At 46.5% G+C, this 17,558-nt stretch overlaps 1 protein-coding gene across 1 annotated transcript in view; it reads right to left on the bottom strand.

Moving 5' to 3' along the window:
* Positions 1–15,247: 15,247 nt before the first annotated feature.
* Positions 15,248–17,558, bottom strand: part of aoc1 (amine oxidase copper containing 1) — a 52,927-nt gene continuing 50,616 nt past the window's right edge. The window contains exon 5 of the mRNA XM_015955055.3: positions 15,248–16,094. Coding sequence (XP_015810541.1) covers positions 15,825–16,094 — 270 coding nt within the window. The 3' untranslated portion in view covers positions 15,248–15,824. The remainder of the gene's footprint in view (positions 16,095–17,558) is intronic.

Genomic DNA, 17,558 nt, shown 5'->3' with positions numbered 1-17,558 from the left:
TTCGGTACCGGAGCAGATAAAACAGCGTCAGCAGTATGACAGACTAGTCTTTGGATTGTCTCCAGGTAAAAAGTGACAGTTGGTTGACAGCGTCAAATGGACACGCGGAGGGTCAGTCAGTTCAGCTTTTATTCTGAAAGGAACCATTGCTTGGTTGGTAAAATGCAACAGATTTTACCCAGCTTGTCGTTGCTTCTCTCGGGTGAAGAAGAAAGTTACAGATTGGCCACTCCGTCAGCTTCTCTAGAACACTTTGAACTGGCGTTAAAGATGACGTGGGCATAGTTTTATACTTCGAATGTTTTGGTTTATGGTCGAAGGAAAAGATGACAGATTTACCAAGCACCACCAAAACCACGCCTCCGTCAGATCTGGCAGATTCTGATTGGATCAGTAAAAGCAATGTGTCATGTCTTAACGCTACGTGAGATCAGTCTCGAGTGGAAACATTTAAAGTTATATTACTTATTATATTCTATTGGATTATAATAAAGTAATTAATATTTTCATTTCGCAAATTTCACATTTTATTATTGACTAACACTTTGTTTGATTAGCTTATTAAAAATAGAGTTCTTTGATTTATTAAAAAGAAAGAGTCCTTTGTCTTCATTCTTCTCTTGCGCTGGAAAGGAAAACAGTTTAGGAGCAGATGCATAAGACCTTGGGGCAGTATCTCATGCAGATTAGTTCTTGCTGAGGAGAGGGGGGAAATGACTTTTAGGTGGAAAACAGTCATTTCATTCAATTACAACGGCAACTTTAACGTAAAAGTTAAAGTCCCATCACATTTGTTCTCCGTATCTGACCCATCCCCTGGGGGAGTGATGAGCTACAGCTCTGGCTGCGCTCAGGAACCATTTGGTGGTTTAACTCCCATTCCAACCCCTTAAAGCTGAGTGTCGAGCAGGGAGATGTTGGGTCCCATTTTTAAAGTCTTTGGTCTGACCCGACCAGGAATTGAACCCTGGTCTCCCAGTCCCAGGACGGACACTCTACCACTGGGCCACTGAGCTTTACATTAAGTATGTAACCCCGATACCTCAACACAGTGGCGGTTTTACCATTTGGCATAGGTAGGCGGCCGCCTGGGGCCCCCTTGTTTTGGGGCCCCCCTAGCCCTGACCGCCGGCACCCCTCTGTTAATGCCACAATATTCTTATTACCAACCTGTCGCCGCAGATGGGATTGGACATGCGCACTTCTCATTACCATAATTCCTGAACCGTTCAAGACATCATTGAAATTCCAAAAGTGCTGAAAAGATTAAAAATGGGGCTTTTCGTGCTTATAAAATACATTCTGGTAGCCACCGAGATTCCCTATCTTGAGCGCAACAAATCACAACACAGATTCAGAGACGTGCTGTTTGTCATCCAAAATGCTCCGTTTTATAACTTTTGAATGGCTGATCAGATTCAAAAAATTCTAACGGTTCCTAAAAGTACATAAAAGCAACTTTCCAAGATCTACAGCATGAAGCAATCAGAGTTATGGAAAATATCGCTACAAGGGGAAATCCTGCTGTACAGCCTGATTGAAACGGAGCACAGCGAAGCGCAGTGCCGTGGTGAAAGCGGATAACAGAACAGGGAAGCTAGTTAGCATAAAAAGCCGGCATGAAATTATGGAAATGCCTCAAAGAAAATCAACACGATCTATTAGGTGTCCCAGAAGGCTTATATCTGAAGACAGTGACCACGAAGAAGGACAGATCTCCAGTGAACCAGGGTATGAATGTTTGTTCAGTCTTTATTTTTTAATTTTTATTCAAACAACCCTCAACTATTTGCTAATTTTTAAGATTCAGCTTCATTCCAGCATTATTTATCTTTTTACAATAAATAAGTATTTTTACTAAAACAAAAGTTTTTGGTATAGCAGTGCACGGTATGCAAGAGAAGCACCCCATGGCAGTGTGAGGTGTGCAGGACTCTGCCCCCAGCTGGAGAGAAACTGCTTCAAGGTCTACCACATCAAATAAAAACGCCTGAAAGTTTACAAAAATAAATGGTCTTAAACACTGCTAAAAAAAGATACCAAGGTTCAAACTTTCTTAAGAATAGATGCATTTCAGTTCAAAGTTTAAATTGTTTGCCCAGTAATTTTGAAGTTCCTGTTCAGTAATAAATGTAAAAAAATTATAATCCGATTTTTGCTTTTTTCACTTTTAAGCTGATTTTTTTAAAGGCTTGAATAGAAGTAAATTCTAAATACAAACCATACACTGAAAGCTGAGGTTGTTCTGAAGAAAGGAGAAGAGTTACACACACTTTGCCCTTTTCATTACAAATTTACAGCCATGAGGTTAAAAAAAATACCAGGCGGCCCTTTTAAAATTATGGTCATAAGAGGGTTATTGAGACGGCGATGCACAAACAGGAAGTGATTGGTAGTCATTCCACTCCAATCCAGTTGGTGGCGGTAATGCACAAAATTGTTGTTTGCCAAGTGCCATAAGACCACAAATAAGAAGCAGAGAGGCGGGAGTGTTTGTAACAAACTCAAAGCGATAGCCAAAACATTAAGCATGACATGAAGTTATCCTAGTGGCTCCAATAAGAGAAAGAAGCAGCTTGCTTCATAAAAGCTTTTATTTTCACTTCTGAAAGTGACGTCGTTTTTCGATGTAAACATCAAAGTCAAAGTTGGTTTTATTGTAATTTCTACCTCATGTGCAAGACATACAGACAAATGAAATTGAGTTTCAGTACATACAATTCAGAGATCAGACATACATGGGCAAGACACATGACAAGAATTGGTGACTGTGGTCCTTTGCAACATGAGTCGCGCTACCTTAAAAAGATGAAAAGGGAATTACATGAGGTTAAATTGGGGGAAGGGGAAAAAAGGCATACCAGAGTTACTCCCGGCAGGGCATAGCTTTACTATGCAAAAAAACCCCGCCTCAAACATATAAGCACAATCCTGTGTGGCGCTCAGCCAGCTGTACCCACAGGAGGGAGAGAGATTGGAGGAGCGCAGAGCACATTTGAGTTTCCTGCAGATTGATGACCTCGCTAGGCAGAAGTCCACAATCTGAAGGCGGGGGGGTAGGACGGGTTTCCACAGCATCTGTCTGCATTCCTTCCTTCGTGGGGGTTGTTGTTAGCAGCTCAAGGCTGCCGTGGCGTCAGATTTGGATAACAAGACTTTGTTTGGGTCAGGCAGAGATAATTTTCCCCTCTGCCTTCAGTCTGTAACTGGTCATTCCAGTCCTCCAGTGAAGCCCATTTCAGTTATTAAACATCTCCACACCATCCGGTGACCCTCTCCGAGATGACATCCATTTTGCGCACTAACACCGGTAACGCAGCTAAGACATTGTCCAGCTTACGATTCACCTCAAGTAACGTCCCAATCTGTGAGGTCTCCACCCGGGCGGTGCTTTCCGTGGGTGCGGGTTTCCCTCCAATCGCTCCCGTCTTCCCAAATTTCCAGAAAACCAGATATCCTCCCACTCCAATCAGAAGAAATCCAGTGATCATCAGGCCAAATATCCACATATCTTCGACGTCCTCAATGGACAGCTGAGAGGGACAAACGATCCTCCACACCTTCCAGGAATCGAGTGCATATCCCGCTGCGTGTGTCCCTTGAGGGCAAGTGGGAGCCCCCTCCTCCGTTCTCATTGTAGAAAAGATCTTATCAATCACGTTGAATGACCAATTATTTAAATCCATTTCCAAAAAATAGGGATTTCCTGAAGAAATGCAGAGAAGTGCTCTGTAGGCAGACAGAACCATTTGGGAAAGCCTTGGGAAAAAAGATAAGGGAGCAAAAGCAGAAGCGTCTGTTCTCTGCGAGTGCCGGATGTCTTCCATCAATGAAAAGGAACATTAAAACATCAAAAGGAAGCAGAAAGGAAAGACAATGGAAAATGTTTAAAGAGAGGAAAACATAGACCAAAATGGAAAATAGAAAAAAAAAATTACTAAGGCCAAAGCACAGGAGCACTGACAGGAAAAAGAAAGCAGAGCAAATATTAAAAGCACTCAAAGGGAGGGAAATACAGGAAAAAAGAGGAGGACTAATAAAAAGGGAAAATAACTCATGTCAGAAGAGGGGAGAGTTTCGCAAATCCAGTTAAAGGTAAGATTGTCTAAATCTGCCTCTGCCTCAACATTTGAGTGTTTACATTTCATTTTGTAGTTTAGACTTGTCTTATTGCCATGTTTACATTATCCTTTTACATGTTTAGTTCCTTAAACTGGCTGAGTCTGTGTGGTTGTGTGTGAGAGAGTGTGTATGCATGACTTCTGTTTTAGCCTTGTTATTTTATTTTTCTATCTCCCGATGTGAGCTGTCTCTAATGATCCCAAAGTCACTGTCACTGAACACCTGTGCAGTGACAGAAACATTTTCACCTGAAAACGCTCTGGAAAGTTGTTACGATCGCTGGTTTTATGCCTTTAGAAAAGTTTCTGTACTTAGGGTTGGTTTTTTTTTTTTCTCTGAGTGTACAGCCCAGCTCTCCATATTCTTCAGCCTGCAGCCCAGGGGATTCAACTGACTGTGTTCCTGGTTCCTCCACCATCACCTGGGACCAGCTGGGAATCATCCAGCAGTCAGCTGCTGGGTGGCTTAGAAGACACTTCCTGTTCTGCCTGCATTTGGGGAGCAGCTGACTGTGTGCTGTTTGCCCCACTTGGTCAACTTTGCTTGAACTTTGTGCTGTTAGTAAACTCTAGTGGGTTACTGGTGTAAAATTGCTGCTTAGTAGCTTTGTTAGCCTTTAGACCTATAGGTGGTTGTACAGAGAGTTAAATCTCCTCTGGTTGGGTTTAGGTGTGGTAACTGCTATTGCCCTCTTTCATTTGAAGTCTTTATGAGCCTGTGTATGGTTGGTATATCCTCAGCATTGTGCGCTTTAAGTTAATTTCATGAGTGCCCTGTTTGTCTGGTAAGGCTTTTCTCTGTTAGTACTTATCTGTGCCATTCTGTAAATTGTAAGTTTATTTATATGCAGTTTTTTTTATTAAATGCATGTACTCCCCTCATTCCATCTGGTCACAGGTTTAGGTTACCTCGTTACCTTCCTAGCATAGCCAAGACGTAACATAAGTGTACGTTGCGTATTGATAGCAGTGCATTTTGTGTGTTTTCTTGTCACACAACCACTTGCACATTTGCACAAAGATGAAAATAGATGTCAACAAAAATCCTCCTATTGTAGCCGACCCCTCCCTTGTTTCTTTGTATTCTGCGTTGTGTGTCGTGGACCAAGGGGCCAGCAGACAAGAACCACCACAGGGTTGCAGCTAGTCAGGCATTATTCTGTTTAAAACAATAATACTTTCAGCACAGCACTTCGGTAACACAGGTCTCCTCACAAACACCTCTCCCAAGCGCAGCTAAGCGTGAACTCAGCTTACAATTCTCAATAAAATCAAATCACTATTTTACTGGAAAACCTTAAAATAAAACACAGCACATAAACAAAAAAATCTGCCTGATAACTTATATTTGTGTATAATTTATGGAACAAACTACCATCAAAACTTTGGCACTAAAATATTAACAACCGTGGATACAATATATTTTACAGGCAACCAATGCAAAACTCACTTACATACCTGTTTAAAACAAGAATACTTTCAGCACAGCACTTCGGTAACACACGTCTCCTCACAAACACCTTCAATAAAGAACAAAAAGAAACCACAATGGCGCTGGAGAACCTGATAAAGGTTACATGAACTTATAACCACTGCACTGATGAAAAAAAAAACCCGCCCAACAACCCCTAAATGGGTGGATAACAACATTAAACAGGCTGTAGCAAGGCCGGATTAACCATATGGGTAACTGGGCAATTGCCCAGGGCCCACAAACTCTAAAGGGCCCAGGCCCAGGGCAGCAAGGGCACGAGCAAAATACTGTATCTGTAATCTCCTGCTTTATATTAAACCAGTGTGACCATATGTCCTCTTTTCCCCAGACATGTCCACTTTTCACTCTCTGTCCGGGGTGGGGTGGGGGTGGTGGGGGGGTGTTCTTGTATTGATGAAAATGTCCGGTTTTTCATCCAGGAGCAGGGATCGAATTATGGGGGTGCTGGATATCCTACACATCCAGGGGAGCCGGAAAAAAAGTTTTCTACCTATATTACATCATTTATGGGCTCTTTTGAGCAGAGAGCACATTTAATGATGATCGTTGTTGCGCGGCGCTCCAGGCAGCTGCTTCCAGCACACGGTCCATTCTCAAAGTGGCACAACCAACAAACTTTAGGTTACTGTCGTAACCCCGGTTCTCTGAGTAACATGAGTGAGATGTCTCACTATGGGATACGCCCCTCCGCGGATTCCTCAGAAGCACTTATCTCTATACGCCAATCCTGATTGGCCAGTGACCGTGACGTACGCGTCACCTGCTACTATAAGTAGCAAGCGTACCAACGTACGCACTATTCAAGATAAACACCTCTTCTCGCTTCGCCCAGCAAGAAGGGTTGTCTGGTGAGACATCTCACTCATGTTACTCAGAGAACCGGGGTTACGACAGTAACCTAAAGTTCTCTTTCTTAACATTCGTTTCGATGTCTCACTATGGGATATGGAGACTCCCGTATTGCCAGACAGCTTATCCAGCGATCACCAACCTACAAGGATACGTCTTGGCCCGCCAAAGACCCCACACTCAGAATCGTGTGAGTCATTGCAGGGACCGAAACATCAAGCTTATAGAAGCGTGCAAATGCAAGTGGAGAAGTCCAACTTGCTGCAGCAAAAATCTCCTGGATTGACAGCCCCCGAAAAAGGGCCCAAGAAGCAGACAGGCCCCTAGTAGAATGGGCCCTGAGCCCAACAGGTGCCTGAACGCCCTGACAGGAGTAAGCCATAGAAATAGCCTCTACAATCCAGTGGGAAAGCCGCTGCTTTGTGACGGGTTTCCCCTTACGAGGCCCACCCCATGACACAAAAAGCTGGTCCCCCCTGCGAAGGTTCTCCGTCCGATTCACATACTCCTTGAGCGCGCGAATCGGACACAGCTTGTGCAACCGCTCCTCCTCAGGAGAGGAGAAGTGTGGTGGGTAGAAAGCTGTGAGGATAATAGGAGAAAAGGAGCCCACCACCTTAGGCACAAAGGCAGGGTTGGGCTTCACGGACACCTTCATGTCACCTGGTGCAAACTGGGTGCAGGATGGGTGCACAGAGAGAGCCTGTAAGTCACTAACTCGCTTTGCAGATACCAAAGCCAGGAGTAGCACCACCTTAAGAGACAGGATCTTAAGGTCCAGGCCGTCCCTAGGTTCAAATGGAGGCCCGGAGAGGGCCGACAGCACCAAAGACAGATCCCATGAGGGCACCAGGGGTCGAGACACAGGGAGAAGCCTGCACGTGCCCCTCATGAAGCTACACACCAGGGGGTGTTGACCTGCCAATTTCCTCCCAAAACCCAAGTGTCGGGCGGAAATGGCTGCTAGGTACACTTTAATGGTGGAGAAAGCCTTCTTCCCATCCAACAAGTCTTGCAGGAAAGACAGAATGACGTTCACCGGGCATTGGAAGGGTGAGACCTCCCTGCTCTGACACCAGGCTTCAAACACCCTCCATTTACAGTCATATAGGGACCTAGTGGAGGGGGCCCTAGCATTCTGAATGGTTCGAATGACTGCCTGGGGCAGCTCTGCTGACACTAGCCCACACCCCTCAGGGGCCAGGCCCACAGGGCCAGCCGTTCTGGATGAGGGTGGAAGATCGAGCCTCCCGCTTTGGACACCAGGTCCCTGCGAAGCGGCAGTTTCCAAGGTTGGCCGTCCAGGAGCTGGAAAATGTCTGCCACCCAATGCATGGCTGGCCAGTATGGGGCCACCAGAATGAGAGTGTGGCGCTGGGTTCGTACCCTCAGCAAGGTGGGTGGTATCAGGGCCACTGGGGGAAAAGCGTAAAGCAGTCCCCGTGGCCAGTCGTGCGCCAGCACGTCCACGCTGAGTGGAGCGTCTCGGTCGCGCAGGGAGAAGAACAGAGGACACTGAGCATTCTCCTTGGAGGCAAAAAGATCCACTACGGCTGTGCCGAACCGGATCCGAATCTGTTCCAACACTGCTGGATGCAGGCTCCAATCCCCGTACAGGGGTGTCCCTCTGGACAACAGATCCGCCCCCCGATTCAGAACACCCGGGACGTGGGTGGCTCTGATTGAGAGGAGATGCCTGCTGCACCATAGGATCAGTCTGCGTGCCAGCGTGTGTAACCTCATGGAGCGCAGCCCCCCCTGGCGGTTTATATAAGCCACAGTCGTGGTGTTGTCTGTTCTCACTAGGACATGATGGCGGAGAGAAAAGGCAGGAAGCGCCTCAGGGCCAGAAAGACCGCGAGGAGTTCCAGATAATTTATGTGTGTCCCCCAGAGCTCTCTGCTCCACACACCCCTGACAGAGCAACCCTCCAGGAGCCCCCCCCAACCTGACAGGCTCGCATCTGTCGTGACCACTTTCCTCACGAGAACCAACCCCAAAGGCACCCCCTGTGCCAAGAGGGAGGGGTGACGCCAACAGCGGAGCGCTGCGACGCACGCTGCAGAGACCATCACCCTGCGCGCTCTGTGGCGCACTGGAGAGAGACCCAGAGAAGCCACCCAGCGTTGAAAATCTCTCATGTGTAGACGGCCGAGTGGTACCACTGAAATAGCCGACGCCATGAGACCCAAAAGCCTGAGGCATAACGCAAACCGCACCGAACTGTGTAGGCGGAAGCGCGCCAGGCAGAACGAGAGCGCGTTCACGCGCGGTGCCGAGAGACGGGCCGTGAATGCCCCTGAGTCCAGATTCAGACCTAGAAAGGTTGTTTTCTGGGAGGGGAGTAAAGCGCTTTTCTGCCAGTTTATTCTGAAACCCAGACCACACAAGTGATGGATCACAACCAGAGTGTTTGACGCTGCCTCCTCTCTGGACCGTGCCAGCAGGAGCCAGTCGTCTAAATACGTGGCCAGCCGAATGCCCCTCCCTCTCAGAGGGGCGATCGCCGCCTCCGTACACCTGACAAACACCCTTGGGCTCAGCGAGAGGCCAAATGGGAGCACGGTGTATTCGTAACACACTCCCTGAAAGGCAAACCTCAGAAATTTCCTGTGTGGAGGGTACACGGGAATATGAAAGTATGTGTCCCTCAGGTCGATTGAGGTGAACCAGTCGTTCTGGTGAATCAGACGCAAAAGGGATGAGAGCGTGAGCATTTTGAATCTGTACTTTCTGAGGCATCGGTTCAGGGCCCTCAGATCCAGGATCGGGCGAATCCCGGTCCCTCCCCGCTTCGGGACCAGGAAGTACCTGGAGTAGAAACCGCTTGAGACCGATCGGGAGGCACAATGCATATCGCTCCCTTCTCCAGCAGGGAGGAGATTTCTCCCTGAAGGATGTGAGCTGATGTCCCCTGGGCGTGGGAGAACACTACGCCGGAGAATCGAGGAGGAACAGAAGCGAAATGGAGCCTGTAACCTCTCGAAATAGTTCTCAGCACCCAACGTGAAGCAGAACCCGCTGTCCATTCCTCCATGTGAGTGGAGAGCGGTGACACAGCCGTGACACACGGAGCAGCAGCTCCCTCCAGAGGTTGTGAGGCAGCGGTGCTCGTGGCAGCCACTGCGCATGAGCGGGGGCTTTGTGCTTTGACGGCCAAGGCGTACGGGGACGACCCGTGGCTGGCGGGAAAGTCCGCCAGGGATCGCCCCCGCCTGGAATCGCTCATGGGTGACATTTTTATTGATTTTTGCTGCGCCCTTGACATCTTGTCTGGATGCGACAGCGAACCTTTTAATGCTCCTTGAGCGTGACATGTTTGTGAAAATCTATGTGAGTGCTTGTGACGTGTGTTTCGAGCCGGCACCGCCGGCTGCACGTCCTGGCCCCACCCTGGACCACTCGGGAACTCTGCCGGAGGGGTTCCGTGGGGGGGGGGGGGGGGGGGAGCACCATGGCAACATCGAACAGGAGGAGCTGGCGAACGGGGAACTGCCAGCTGCAGCGTCGGGAGGGAAGAACTCCGACAGGCTGCCCTCATCTTCCTCCTCACCTGCTGACCGCCGTGTCTGGTGGATTGTCCCGGCGGCGGAGCAGCTTGGTTGCCGGATCCCTGAGGCCAAACTGGTCGAGGCGCTGAGCCCGAAGGAGCTGGTTGGACAGCCTGAGGCTTTGGGCGCTTTGGGATCCGGAACTGAGGCTGGGCTTGGGCAGCTGCCTGAGGCAGGTTCGGCCGAGCCGGTGAGGGTTTACGGGGAAGGCAGAGCTGAAGGGCTTCATCCTCTTTCCTTTTGGCCGCACACCGTTGCTGCATTGAAGCTAGGGCAGAGCCAAAAATGCCTTCAGGCACGATTGGCATGTCCAAAATGTCCTTCTCTCTCTCAGAGAGGTTGGTGAAGATCAGCCATCGTGCACGTTCTTGAAGCACCATCATGCCCATAGCTTTAGCCGTAGACTGGACCGCGCAGCGCTGCACAAGCAGGCAGATGTCGGTCAGTACGGTGATTTCCTCCCACACCTCCGGGTCCGGCTTCGTATTCATGTCCTCACAGAGCTCGGCTTGGTACGCCGAGAGCATGGAGGAGACGTTCAAAGCTCGGACCGAGATGGCGGCAGCCTTGTACGCCCTCTCGTTCAGCGCTGACTGGAAGCGGTCCGCCTTTGCAGGGAGAGCGGGAGGCCTGGAGGAAGTCGCCGAGAGCCGTGGGTGCAGGTGGGCTGCAACCAGCGGTTCCATCGGCGGCATGCGAAGCATGCCAGCCTTCTCCATCCCTTCGAAGTCCAGCGAGGAGGCTCCTTGGACAGGAGACCTGGAGCTGAACGGGTGTTTGTCCCAGGAGGACCTCACTTCTTGGAGAAGCTCCGGGAAGGCGGGAAGGAGGGGCTTTGCCGCCCTCGTGGCCTGAGGCAGCTTCTTTCCCTCGTAGCGGGATCTGACAGCCTCAGTGACCACGGTGGGCCAAGGGATGTTGAGCCTGGTCGCAGCGCGTCGGCAGACTGACTGCATGTCCAGGTGGGCGGCCGGAGAAGCCGCTCCATCCCTGGGAGAGGACGGAAAGCTAGGCATGGAGGCCTGAAAGATGGGGAGAAAGACGTCGTCCTCCTCTGAAATGAGGAGTTCCGAGGTGTCCTCGTCGTCTCCGTAGTCCAACTCCAACACGTCCTCGGCGGGGTGGCTCGGACCGGCCAGTTCGAGCTGTGAGCCCCAGCTGAGTTCGGCACACGGTTCCGGCTCCAGGAGGACATGTTCGCTGGCATCCCCAGGCGGTGGCCCAGGGGCCGGCAGGCAAGGGTCCTTCCCCGACAGGCTAGCTTGGCGCGCTAGCCGCCGGCGAAGGCTCTTCATGGTGAAGCAAGCACAGCTCTCACATGACCCGGGGACCTCCAATGCCAGCTGAGCGTGTTCCAGCCCAAGGCAGCTCGAGCAGACCCTGTGCGGGTCTTTGCTTGAGATTTTGTTCCCACAGGTACAGAGGCGAGCTCCTGCGCCGTCGACTCCTCTGGTGGGAGGAGCGGCTTCCATGTCGGCTAACTGGTGTGTTAGCACAGAACGAACAGATGCACTGGAGTGTGAAGCTGCTCGTTATGCCCCGAGCCTATGGTGAAGGTCAGGACAGAAGGACGGTAAGTTAACGTTCGGCGACCGAGAGAATATTAAAAGGCTCGGTCTGTGAACAGTTGAGCTAACTTACCTCAGAGATAAGCGACCACCGAAGCGAGAAGAGGTGATTGAATAGTGCGTACGTTGGGACGCTTGCTACTTATAGTAGCAGGTGACGCGTACGTCACGGTCACTGGCCAATCAGGATTGGCGTATTGAGATAAGTGCTTCTGAGGAATCCGCGGAGGGGCGTATCCCATAGTGAGACATCGAAACGAATGTTAAGAAAGAGAACTATAATTAACACACGATTGTTCATGTCCATACGTGTTCTCTGCTTTCTGAAGCGCTCTGCTGCTGCGGAGCTCATCACTTGTGCTGCGGTGATTTCACCTCACTGATGCAGCATCGAAACGCGCTCTCCGCTTTGCTGTCAGGAGATCCCTTTGATCTGCTCAAAAGTAACTGATGAGGTGAAAAAGTAAGAATCCAGGCAACAGATTTTCTGGAGAATTTAGAGGAGATGCAGGAAGATGAGAGACAGACAGGACAGGAAATAGTTCAATAAAAACAAGAAAACAAAACAAAGTGTTGAAAAGTAAAATCTAGGTAGATTTATCTCCACTACACGTTTTTACCTGCATAAAGCAATAAGTTCTACACATGTAATAATTATACATCTGATACAATTCAGATCACCTTCAAAACTCAGTCACACACCCAGGGCCGTTTCAAGACATGTTGTACCCTCTCCAGTAGTGTTAGTTATACAGTGTTTGTAAAAGCCCCTCAGACATCACTGACATGTTCTAATATTATCAGATGAAAAACTAAATTATCAGACATGCTGTCTCATCTGCTTCTTTTCTAAACTTGCAAAAAGTAACAAAACCATTTGAAAGCCACTATTTGTGGATTCTCTGAAAGTTTCCATGGAGTGTGGGACAACTTATTTTTTCATTGATCCTATCGTCTAATCTCACAGCTGAAACAAGCATCCTTAATAATCTGTGCACAGGAAGCGTACCGATGCTGTAGTAAAACAAAAGTTATAATAATTTCTTATTAATAAAACCTTGTTGCTGCACTAAAGCAGAAAAATGAGATTTTGCAATAAATACGCTAAATATTTACATATGAATTGTTTTAGAGCCCTTTTATTGGCAGAATCTGATATTAATTTAGTTCTTACAAAAAAATGGGTCCCAACGTGGTTTGTGTGGCTTTGCCATAGTGTGACGTCATAGGCACAGATCCCCTGTCCTCTTGTTTGGAAATGGAAATATGATCACCCTATTAAACAAACTGTCCACCCGGGCTTTTGCGCTGCACAGAGACGCTTCGCTTGCTATGACTGAACGTCAGTTGAGAGTCAGTCTCATGCAGACTGACCAATGAAGAGAGGGCCTCAAGTGAAGACCCTCTCCTCATTGGTCAGTCCACATGAGGTGGGTCAAAGGTTACCCTGAGCAGGTTATGTGATGTCAGGCATTCAAGTATTGAGTATATTTACTGCATATTACAGTAAAATATTCTGTATGTGACCATATTATGGTGATCCTTGGGTCATGATGATGGGGCCCTTTAATATTGTTGCCCAGGGTACAACAAAGTGTTAATCTGGCCCTGGGCTGTAGAATTAATTAATGCAAGTTGAAAGTGTTTTCTATAACATTAACACATTCATATGCGACACAACTCAACTCACTCACCTCTCCCAAGCACAGCTAAGCGCGAACTGAGGGAAAAGAGAGCCAACACGGAAATGACATCCAGTGGGTTAAGAAAATAAAAGCTTCCCCGCCGAAATAAAATACAATCTGTATATCAAGAAGATAAATACACACAGAAAGCAACAACTGATTTTGGATGGAATATAAAATTGCTTCTCTTGTTTTACACACCTGTTACACTATACCTGTTCAAACTTCCAAATCTCCTCCTCCTCGGTGTCATGAGGTAAAACTACAGAGTCCAGCTTTAATTCTGATTTATGTGACGCACTCTGCTTTAAATCAGGACACAAATGTCTTCTCTTACATGCTTTTTGGAACATTGTGGACCAGCAACCAGCTGCTACTTTCTAGAAACTCTTTTCCTCATAACACCCTGCCCTCTTCATCATCACATTAGTGTGTAACTACGTATCGGTGCATTTGTTTAATTCTACTGCATGTATTGTTCTATATTTCAGCACTGCTGTATATACAGAATTTAATGCTGAACAATTACTTATGTATTGGTCTTATTTGTTCTCAGCTAAACCATGAAACGCTCTTCGTAACCTGTAGCACAGTACTTTATATTTATTGGAAATGTAATTCAAAACAAAATAAAAAAGACACAGAAGGACAAAATCAGCTAGCATCATAACAAAATTTAACTCATTCACTGCCAATGACGACTAAAGTTGTCATTTGCATTTTTTTTTTACTGTTTGAGCATCAGAACGAGCCCCCGCGCTGAGAGAACAAACATCTCAGCCCTGAAGCCGATCTTCATCCGCATACGTCACATGATCAGGAAAAAGACCATCCATGTATTAGGAGATCGTTTTGGGCCGTTCCTGTAAAAAAAGTGAAGCGCGAACCGGAAAAGCGTCTGCCAATCACAATTCAACAACGGATTATGAAAGAACGGATAACGCTCAAAACACACGGATTCTTCCTGATGTAAGAGGTGAGTCTCCGCTTTGTTTTGGTTGTTTTGGCATCGACATCATGCTAGAGCGCAACGTTCTGTGACTCTTAAAAAAACAGTAAAAACGGTGAGAAACGCTGGCAGCGAAGGCCGTTAGCGATCAGGAAACGGCTGGCAGTGAATGAGTTAATAGGGGTATCATTATTGATTAAGTGTAATTGTAGCCATAATTATTTTCTTTTTTTTTTTAAATCATGTTTAACTCATTTAAATCTATAACTTTATTGTTTCGACATTCAGACTTCCATCGTAGATAGAAGTACAGGTTTGAGCAACACTTGAGTCTGGTCTCAAAACCAGTAAACATGAATGGATTATTACATATTAGATGTGAGGTTTTATTTGTGTAGATGTCTAACGGTTAACCCCGAAAACTGCTTTAAATAACAATCAATCACCTCACAAATAATCTCTCCAAAGGTGAGGTAAGCTCAGGAAAGAAACTTTTTAGAGCTAAAATAAATCCAATTTAAGTGGAACAAGACATCAATGTGAGGCTAAATCAATGAGAAACTCGGCTGCTGAAGACTTTACTACCTCTTTACCCGGAATCAAGACCTTTGTTGCCAGGGGAAAAGCCTCTGGAATGCTGGTTATTCAAGTCGTGTTGTTTTTGGTGGGGCACTCATTAAAGTGTTTTTCATTCACCAGCTCATGTTTCAGCTTCTCTACTTTCCTTCTTTATCTACACACACACACACACACACACTGTAAAACGTCAGCAAACACATAAAAACAAGCTTATCTTTTTCTTAAAGGAGAATCACAACTCAGTGCTTCACACAAACCAGTGTTGTGCTGATGGCCCTCACCTTGTGTTATACTGGTAAAACAAAGACCCTGACCTTGTGTTATACTGGTAAAACAAAGACCCTGACCTTGTGTTATACTGGTAAAACAAAGACCCTGACCTTGTGTTATACTGGTAAAACAAAGACCCTGACCTTGTGGTATACTGGTAAAACAAAGACCAAATCGTGCTTGTGAGTGAATATTTAATACACAAAAGCTTAGATCAGTTGGTGCAATTTGACAAGTAAAAAACGATTAACAGAGTCATTTGAAACAAAGAGTTTGTATATGTGGAGATGTTGCTTCAGAGGTCAGGGCAACAGCGCAGCTAGGTGGTATCTTGAATTATTTGTATAGAAGGAACAAGAGTCTTGCTGTTTGCTTTGTCAGGTCTGTTGTGTTTCCCCGTTGTGGGAGAAGGCGGAACATGCTCAGAGACAATCCTGAATCCGTGAAGCATCCTGTTACCAGACTTAATCCGTGGAGACCCAACATGGAGTAAAGGAACTTCTAAAGTGTCCTTGGGCCTGGCTACATGTGACGCTTGGCTCAGATTTGTATTGATTGAATCAAAAGTAAAATGAAAAGAATTAAGTAGTTATGGATAAAAGTTTTAGATCTCCTACAAAACATTTTGAGTTACAGCTCATGGTAATAAAAACAGAATACACATAAACCTTTCATCATGACGACTTTTAAATGAAAAATTTAAATCTGTGAATGCAACAGAATGATTATTAATTATTAACATATTTTGGATCCTCCATTAGACTCCTGCATATGTACCATTGTAAGAGAATGGCCTCTCTGTCACACAGTGACCTATGACCTCAGGCGTCCATCTCTGGATTTTGGGTTTGCCATCCTGGCCAGGACGAACAATGACGGTGCTTTTGGATGCCAGAGAGGGATCTTCGTTAAAGAAGTTGAAGGGTCTGAGGAAGAAGCCTACTGCATTCCCAGGTGTGGCCGTGTTGGGAATGTCTTCTGAATGAGGCACGTGTAGGAAACCCACCGTTACCCAGGCAACTAGGTCCTGCAGGAAAAATAAACAGAGGGAATGAAAAGATTTTAAAATATTATCGAAGAAAACTCTGAAGCCTCAACCCAACCTGACCATACATGCATGTATTAAACATTAATTATTGCATAAAAGCAGCAAAATCAGTAATAATAAAGCAACCAAGCATAAAATAATACAGAACTTTAAAAAGCAGCAGAAAAGAAGTGTTTTCAAACAGTCAAAGTTTCCTATCTGTAATGAAAAATCAGCCTATGAATTTATATACATTTGAATGACCAACTAATGATAAATTATCACCATACTGTAGAATTTTTAAATATCAGAATAAACAGTTCTAACATAAGTCCTAACCCTAACAGTGGCAACCTGGACTTACATGGACAAGCACCATCATATACTGGTGATCTTCTTAGTCCCTACACCCCCAGCAGGTCCCTGAGGTCCAGTGACCAAATCCTACTGGTTGTGCAGCATCAGGCTAAAGGTCAAAGTTAAAGTTAAAGTCCCATTAGTTGTCACACACACAGGTGTGTGTGCGAAATTTGTTCTCCGCATTTGACCCATCCCCTGGGGAAGCGGTGAGCTGCAGACACAGCCACGCTCGGGAACTATTTGGTGGTTTAACCCCCCAATCCAACCCCTTAATGCTGAGTGTCAAGCAGGGAGGCATCGGGTCCCATTTTTTCAAAGTCTTTGGTATGACCCGACCAGGAATCGAACACCTGATCTCCCAGTCTCAGCAGGGCCGGCTCTGTCGACAGGCGACACAGGCGGCCGCCTGGGGCGCCATCTGATGGACAGGGCGAAAAATTTAAAAAAAAATAAATAAATAAAATTAAAAAAAAGTTGATTAAATTTATGTTTGTAATATGAAATGTGCCCTCTGCATAATCAAAATTTCCCTCTGCTCTGAAATGACATGAAATTGAAACATCAATATTTAAATTCTAATAATCTGGCTGCATGACAAGCTCCCGCTTGGGCCACCGCTCCGATGCATTTGAAAGTTAAGGTTGCCGTAGATCAAGTGCGTGGTTGGTGGCGCTGTAGAAGGACTTCCTGTTGTCGCGTTTAAACCTTTGGTATTTTACGATGAAAAGAACACCTAAGCCATCGGGATCAGCATTCCGAAAGAGACGGAAGGAGGAAGAAAAAAAACGGGCCCAAAGCAGAGGTATGTAGACTTTATAAATTTGGCAAAGGAACTTTTTGCGTTAGCATTGTAGCTAACTGCCTCTCCTGCCACGCACGGTCCACGGACGGACCCTCGCTAGCTGTTTACATACACAATACAGAATCTCATAACTTTAACCAATTAATTTTACTTTTGAATCGTCGTGTACAGATGCAATGAGACAATATCTGCAGCCACACAGGCACCTGTTGACACCACAGGGGCGGGACTGTCTTCAACACCTGTTGAGTCTCACTGTGAAGACGAAGAATGTAAGATTTTTGACTGTTTTTTGGAATATG

Source organism: Nothobranchius furzeri, chromosome 7 (assembly GCF_043380555.1).
Source record: "Nothobranchius furzeri strain GRZ-AD chromosome 7, NfurGRZ-RIMD1, whole genome shotgun sequence".
Lineage (NCBI taxonomy): Eukaryota > Metazoa > Chordata > Actinopteri > Cyprinodontiformes > Nothobranchiidae > Nothobranchius > Nothobranchius furzeri.
Note: the sequence above shows the minus strand (reverse complement) of the source record. Positions and strands in the feature narration are given on the sequence as shown.